The 7,538-nt window shown below is 43.5% G+C and overlaps 1 protein-coding gene across 5 annotated transcripts; it reads right to left on the bottom strand.

Moving 5' to 3' along the window:
* Positions 1-735: 735 nt before the first annotated feature.
* LOC147967332 (uncharacterized) lies at positions 736-5,061 on the bottom strand. Of its 5 annotated transcripts, none has more exons than XR_015603739.1 (5): positions 4,034-5,059; positions 3,601-3,728; positions 2,584-2,739; positions 1,821-2,009; positions 736-992 (listed from the first exon to the last, which is right to left on the bottom strand). XR_015603739.1 is itself a non-coding variant. In XM_087525221.1 (5 exons), exons 2-4 carry the CDS (start codon positions 4,119-4,121, stop codon positions 2,631-2,633), a joined length of 303 nt encoding a protein of 100 aa, XP_087381347.1. In that variant the 5' UTR covers positions 4,122-4,161; positions 4,295-5,061; the 3' UTR covers positions 1,601-2,009; positions 2,584-2,630. The 5 variants fall into 5 exon arrangements, 2 of the variants coding, with proteins under 2 accessions (XP_087381347.1, XP_087381346.1); XR_015603740.1 differs by lacking the exon at positions 736-992 and having other exon boundaries at positions 1,601-2,009; positions 4,034-4,161; positions 4,295-5,061; XM_087525221.1 differs by lacking the exon at positions 736-992 and having other exon boundaries at positions 1,601-2,009; positions 4,056-4,161; positions 4,295-5,061.
* Between the last annotated feature and the right edge of the window lie 2,477 nt (positions 5,062-7,538).

Raw genomic sequence — 7,538 nt, 5'->3', positions numbered from 1 at the left:
TGACTCGTCTATGATCGAGCTCTTGTATTCGAACCCTCGAGGCCCCTGGCTTGTAATATGATGCTTGTATGACTTATTTTATTTGTAGAGTTGTGTTGTGATATCTCCCCGTGAGTCCCTGATCTTGATCGTACACGTTTGCGTGTATGATTAGTGTACGATTGAATCGGGGCGTCACAATACCCTTTTGCCACTAGCCTTGCCTTCACTACAAGAAATATGTCAACTTGCGACCATCTCTATTGGTCACTGAAAGGTCATTGTTTTCCATTTGTGACCTTTTTGTGACCAAAAATAGATGGTTAAAAGCTGACGGTCGTAAACTAAAATTAACGACCTTCTCTGTAAGAAGGTCGTGAAATTCCACGACCAAAACAAAAAGTCATTGATTTTATGACCTTCTGTTTTGGTCGCTAGCTCTTTGCCCAGGCCACGTCGGATCCGACGTGGCAATCTGACATGGCAAAATTGCGACCAATTGAAAAGGTCGTTGATAAGATTCAGCCCGGTCCGATTAGGTGTCTATATGGACGTAGCCCAACAATTCAGCCCATTTATATATTTATTTTCCTGTCAATTTACGCTAGCTACATGGGCCTAGCCCGTCAATTCAGCCTTTTTATTTCTGTGTGCGGCCTTTTACAACATATGATCTTTTATTTTTCGCCATTTTATTTTCCACCATTTTATATTGGTCCCAAATATCATAATATCATACACTGGTCCCACACGTCAGAAATTTCAAATGTGCTCAAATTATTTTGATAAGTGGGTCGCATGAGTCATGTTTCCATCGCACACATTTTCAAATCACGTACATAATTACCATTTCATATGAAATAGAAATTGTAATTCTGAAACATACGACATTTCATCCGGAAACAAAGAGAAGATACATGAAATTCTAGAGTTCTCAATGCCAAGATAACCCAGCTATTATTACATAACTTGCTATATAAGAATGTCTTGGAGCTTCCTTGAACATCTTTCGTCTTGAATTTACACAAAATATCAGCCAATAAGAAAACAGAACAACAAGGATAGAGTGAATATACAACAACAACAACAACAACAACAACAATAACAGGTGATGGGGTGCTATTTAGTAGTAAGATCATGTCTGGAAAGAAACATGCATGAAAGTTAAGAAGAGCTAGAGCAAGTCTACATGAAAATTAAGAAGTGTTATTTAGTATGGATGCCCTCAAGTTTTCGTGCACGTCATGCCAAGTCAGCCAACACGTAGCATGCATATGTGCCATAAAAATGATTAAATGAGGAAGGGCTGAAGCCAAATAGTGGTTCCTCCATGCAATGATCACAGTTAGATAGCATCGACCTACTACAGTTCATGTTATAACAACACTAGTTCATGTGAGAAACACATAGGGTCCAAAGTACAAACCAAAAACAATCTGACTTGGGTAAACCAGTACATGATGAAACAAAATTATTCATTTTGGATTAAAAGAGGAATATGGTGTCCACCTTATACTACAACATCATCATCAAGATTAAAACAACACATTTATAGTCAGAGTGCTGGATGAGAAAAATATCAATTGAAACCAACTAGAGCAGGTGAGCCAGGGATAAGTAGTAGCAGGAAAATAATGGTACATTCACAACTTCAGTTCAGGTAAATATCACCACATGTATCAGTATACAGGCAGCAATAGTATCATCGAGCACAGCAAAACAGCAGCTTGACCCAAACTATACAGTCAGCCTCCTATACACCCAACCTACAGCAGTTGTGGCTACACCCAAACTACAGCAGCAGTTCTACCAGTAGCAACAGATCGAGTCAATTGTCTCACCTACAGCAGCTCACCAGGAGCGAAGTTGAGGAGGGCCGGGGCAGGAGCAGCTGGATGCAGGTCATGGGCATGGTTGGGGAAGGACACAGGCAGAAGGACGCAGGTCGTCCGAGGATCCCGTCGATGCTGTCACCGTCTTGGTTGCCGGGGAGCTGTGGCCGTGGCTGTGTCCACATGCATGTATCCAGCCTGCAGCCATCATGCGTACATTCATTTTATTCAGCATAATCCTACTGTCATTTCCGAGCAAACTAGCCAGTTAGTGTAAATATGTATCTGAATAACAAAGCGAGGGCATTGCCATATATATACCTCAGTGATGGCCTCAGCCTAACCAAGTCTTATCATGAATTTACAGTATATTCCAAAGTTTTTACAAGTGACAAATAGTGCCAAATGGGAAAATTGAATTATTTGTAACAAGGACAGTACTATGAACTAATTTCTCTGCAAGGGGTTAGTGTGAATATGTTATGATTTTATCCCCAAGCAAACTGGATTCAGATTGCCGTCTAGCATCTTTACAGCAGGCATAATGCAAATACCAACTATTTCCATTCAACTCCTTCTACTTATGTCTAATACTACAAGAGTCCAGACAACTCCCAATTTCTAACTGAAGATTAGCAACAGTTCAGTTTCAGTAAACTGTTCTTCAGACAGTTTCATTACACTGTCTTCCAGCACAAGCTGGTCATGTCAATGCAGCAAAGAGTATCGACCAGTAGGAACTAGCTAGGAAGCTGGCAATGGCGCGTCTCACCTGGCGTGACGACAATGATGTCGAGGGTCTGCCTGCTGCGGGGCAGGTCAACGACCAGTGGTGTAGTCGCGCGGGTTTTGCATCAACTTAAGCCTGAGGCACAGGCCAGTCACCGTAGCCATACTGCAATGCTGCACAGTCGGGGTGAATGTTATCCTGCAAAGCAATTGTAAGGTGTGAATAGTGATCCCCAAAAGTTCAAGCTGGATGATAGTTCTTGACTTCTTGCATGAAACAAAACACATTTCGTGCGAGCAGACTGTGTACAGTGCAATGAGAATAATATAGGATGCTTCGCTTGCAATAAGTAAATGCATCCTGAAGGTCGCAGTGAATCAGATATTGGGACTAGAATTTTATCCCTAGCAAATATATGTTTCCTGATTATTATTCATTTCCAAGTGCAGGAAACCATCCCGGTGACCCAGCTTGTCCGAGAGACTGCTCATGCTATGCAGGAGTTCACACAATCTGGGTATGCTACTATACTTGGCACTTTCTATTTATTATACTACTAATGAGGTTACGAAATTGTTTACATCAGTCACTTGTTATTCCTGAATTACTATTAGAACAATAAGTTGCTTGACAGTTTTACCGAGAGCTTCACAATGCCATTTGATGTAACTTGTTTCTGTTAACAAGAATTCAAATATGAAATATAACTTCAATGTCCATTGATTTTGTCACTTAATTGTGAAACACAACAATCATTTAGGTAACTGCAGAGAATCAGTGAATCAAGAATCAAGAAAACAATAATATACGAGTGTCACAACAACATTTATATACGAGTGTTATAATGTTCACAGAATCAAGAATCAACAATCATCTAACTTGTTTCTGTTAACTCTGTAGCAACATTAATATACAAGTGTCACAACAACATCCTCCATCCAACTTGCAGTGAATCAAGAAAACAATCAGTCGTGGACACATCCAATTCACTACAGATGGACGAACATTGCTATACCATATCTTAACCAAAAAAACTTTGTATGAGGAACATTGCTATACCATATCTGGTGCCCCTTGTACTCCACCAGCTTTGTATGAGGAACATCCGATTCACCTGGAGACATTAACCCAGTTCTGGTGCCCCTTGTACTCCGCCAGCTTTGTATGAGGAACATTGCTATACCATTCTGAACGAAAAAAACTATGTCAGCCAGGTACACAAACCATGTCTGAAGATAACTGAAATCATGCACCAAAGACAGAGAATTCAGTTCAACGTCCAACTAAAAAAGGACCTGCTCTCTGCTCTCATATCTGAACCAGTTCTACTACACGTGCAGGTGTACCAAATCCTTCAATCCACATATGTGCTATATGACAGGAGAGAGTTCATCCAAACATACGGTGGAGCTGCACCAGCATTTGTTTAAGGATCGGCATGTCTGAATTTACTGTGTCTTGCGTCTGTGTTGGTAACTGAAATTAGTAGTACCTAAGGGCAGATAGCTGACGACCTTGGGACGGAACCACTGCTGCGCGAGGACCGTGGCACGGCGCTCGGCCTCCCTGCTGTCGGCCATGGCGACCTGCGCGAGCTCCTCCTTGGAGACGCCGAGTGGCCTGCTTGGAGACGAGCAGCACCTGCCTGTGAATGGAAACCGGACGCACCAGGGGAGAGGGAGAGAGAGAGAGAGAAAACCAACCAAATCGAATCGGGACTGAGGCGCCGACGGCGTCAGGGGAGAGAGCAAACCTTGAGGTCGACGGCGAGGAGCACCACAGACGGTCGCCCCGCCGGTGAGGTCAGGTCAGGTCCGGTCCGGCGAGGCGACCCACCATCACCATGGCTGCCAAATCCCTCGGGATTGAAAGGTCGTGACCAAACGAACGGCGGCGAGCCAGCTCTGTACATGGCGGGCGTCGGAGGAGCAAGGAGCAGCCGGGCCTCTCTCCTCATGTCGAGCAGGCAGTGAGGTGACCACGCCCACGCCGGAGAAGACAAGACAAGAGAAGAGGTTGTGCACAGCACCGACCGGCTGCTGGCCAGGACCCCGCCGGTGAGGTCCGGTCCGTCGAGGGGAGAGAGGAGGGCCGCCAAATCCCTCACTCCGGATTGACGCCGTGCCTTCCAGATCGGCGTGGGCATGGCTGCCAATCCGCTTCGGCCGCCGCATCGCTAGCTTGATCCGGGGCCTCGAGGAGAGGAGAGAAGGTTGGGGTCGTCGCCGTTGAGGGTTTGGGGCGGCGGCGGTCCGTCGGAGGGAGAGGGAGAGTTCCGGTGAGGGTGGGGTGAGGATTGTTTCCGTATCTTGGATCGGTTGGGGAGGGAGCGTGAGAAGGTGGAGAAGGAAGCGAGGGGCTGGCGGGGAGGGTGCGGCGTCGCGAGAGAGAAGATGGCGGGGAGGAAGGGGAGGGGTCGGGGTGGCGATGCGGTGAGGAAGGGCGCGATGGACAGGAGCTCCGCCGGATCTGGAAGTGGAGAGGAGGAGAGGGAAAGAAAGGAGGCGGGGGTGGATGGAAAATGACCACGAGGACATAGCTAGAGTTTCCGGGTTGGTGTGGAAGGGTTGATGACTGCCGTTGGATCCACCAGCATCCGATGATGTTTGATGCATGATCCGCGTGAGACATCCGCGAACCAATTAGAATGCAGTATGTTGTTTTGATCATTTAAATTGGTCGCAATTGACTAAAAATAGACAGTTACCATAAATCATCCGAATGATTTTAGCCAAAAATAAGCTGCCTGGAGAGCCGTTCGATCAGACGCACCATACCCACTGAATCGGGAAACTCCCATGGCAGCAGCACGCAGCAGCTCCATGGCAGCACCACGCAACGGAACTTCAACGACCCCGGCGGTGCTTCGCTACAGCTCCGCCCTCGTCGGAGCTTCAACGAACCCGGCGGCGCTTCACTGCGGCTCCCGCGATGCTTCACTGCAACTGCGGCGGTGCTTCACTGCAGCTCCACGGGCGCTTCATTGAAACTTCGGTAGCACTCCCGCCGGCCGCCGGTGAAGCTTCACTGCAGCGCCACCGCTGCACGGCGGTGCTCCATAGCAGCATCGGCTGCCCCGTCGAACCTCCACTGCAACATCCAATGGTTGCTGGTGAAATTTCACTATAGCGCAACATGAGGGCGACGGGTGTTGCGATGATGCAACACAGCGGCAGTTTTGACCACATTTTGAAACGGGCATAAAAAATTCAAAAACAAATCAAAAAATTGGAAAACCTTCGCATTGTCTCATTATATGTGATTAAGTTTCCGGGAAAAAATAATAAACTTGTAATACGATAATTATTTTTAAAAAATGTTCTCAGAAATGAGCTATCATGTGTGAAGGTCAATGGCTTTCAAGCCAAATGATCAATCTTATGGCCACATTCATGGCATTGTTTGTTTAAATAATCTCATATTGTGCATAAGGGTGCATCTTGGGATGGCAAACAATGTTGTCTAAAAAAGTTTTCATTTTCTTTAGACAAAAAATTCATTTTCTATTTTTCGAGTGCCAAAAATGAGTTTTTTTTGTGAAGGACCTACCATATATTTGTTGCAATATTGGACCAAATCATTTTTATAAAATACCAGGTCATATATAATGCATAATTGACCAAACAGTTGGATATCAAAAGTTTCGATCCATCTCTCATGAAAAAGACAAATTCCCACTGATTCGGTAGGAAGCGGGTAAATTTGAACTACAGCTGCCTCATAGTTTGCTCTTTATTTTTTCCAAAAATCATTTCTACGTACATAAGTATCTATTTAATTAGAGAAACACAAAAGATTTTCCAAGATTCAACCACTAGCTACGAACGGTCATGCCCGTCATTTTGACCGCATTTTGAAATAGGCATAAAAATAAAAATAAAAAATTGGAAACCTTCGCATTGTGTCATTATATGTGACCAAGTTACCAGGAAAAATAATAAACTTGTAATAGGATAATTATTTTTAAAAAGTGTTCTCAGAAACGAGTTATCATGCGTGAAGATTCATGGCTTTCAAGCCAAATGATCAATCTTATGGCCACATTCATGGCATAGTTTGTTCAAATGATCTGCATCTTGGGATGGCAAACAATGTTGCCTAAGGAAGTTTTGATTTTCTTTGGACGAAAAATTCATTTACTATTTTTCGAGTGCCCAAAATGAGTTTTTTTTGTGAAGGACCTACCATATATTTGTTGCAATATTGGACCTAATCATTTTTATAAAATACTAGGCCATATATAATGCACAATTGATCAAATGGTTGGGTGTCAAAAGTTTCGATCCAGCTCTCGTGAAAAAGACAAATTTTCGCCGATTCAGTAGAAAGCGGGTAAAATTTGAACTGCAGCTGCCTCATAGTTTGCTATTTATTTTTTCCAAAAATCATTTCTAGGTACATAAGTATCTATTTAATTAGAGAAACATAAAAAAATTTCCAAGATTCAACCACTAGCTAGGAACGGTCAAACCCGCCGTTTTGACCGCATTTTGAAACGGGCATAAAAATTTCAAAAAAAATCAAAAAACTAGAAACCCTTCGCATTGTGTCATTATATGTGACCAAGTTTTCTGGAAAAATAATAAAATTGTAATACAACAATTATTTTAAAAAAGTGTTCTCAGAAATGAGCTATCACGCGTGAAGATTCATGACTTTCAAGCCAAATGATCAATCTTATGGCCACATTCATGGCATAGTTTGTTCAAATGATCTCGTATTATGCACAAGGGGGCAGCTTGGAATTCCAAACAATGTTGCCTAAGTGAGTTTTCATTTTCTTTGCACAGAAAATTCATTTTCTATTTTCCGAGTGTCCAAAATGAGTTTTTTTTGTGAAGGACCTATCATATATTTGTTGCAAAATTGGACCAAATCAATTTTCTAAAATACTAGGCCATATTAAATGCACAATTGACGAAATTGGTGGAAGTCAGAAGCTTTGATCCATCTCTGATGAAAAAGACAAATTTCCGCTGATTCAGCAGGAAGCGGGT

Source organism: Triticum urartu, chromosome 5A (assembly GCF_056163025.1).
Source record: "Triticum urartu cultivar PI428250 chromosome 5A, HENAU_Tu73, whole genome shotgun sequence".
NCBI classification, from domain to species: domain Eukaryota; kingdom Viridiplantae; phylum Streptophyta; class Magnoliopsida; order Poales; family Poaceae; genus Triticum; species Triticum urartu.
The sequence above is the reverse complement of the archived record's forward strand: the minus strand, read 5'-3'. Positions and strand labels throughout refer to the sequence as shown.

Coding starts and splice junctions, on each gene's coding strand:
- LOC147967332 (XM_087525220.1), bottom strand. CDS start 4,121: ATGGCCGACAGCAGGGAGGCCGAGCGCCGTGCCACGGTCCTCGCGCAG. Junction 3,729..4,055: donor AGCAGTGGTTCCGTCCCAAG/GTCGTCAGCTAT, acceptor TTTTTCGTTCAG/AATGGTATAGCAATGTTCCT. Junction 2,740..3,600: donor TACAAGGGGCACCAGATATG/GTATAGCAATGT, acceptor ATTGCTTTGCAG/GATAACATTCACCCCGACTG.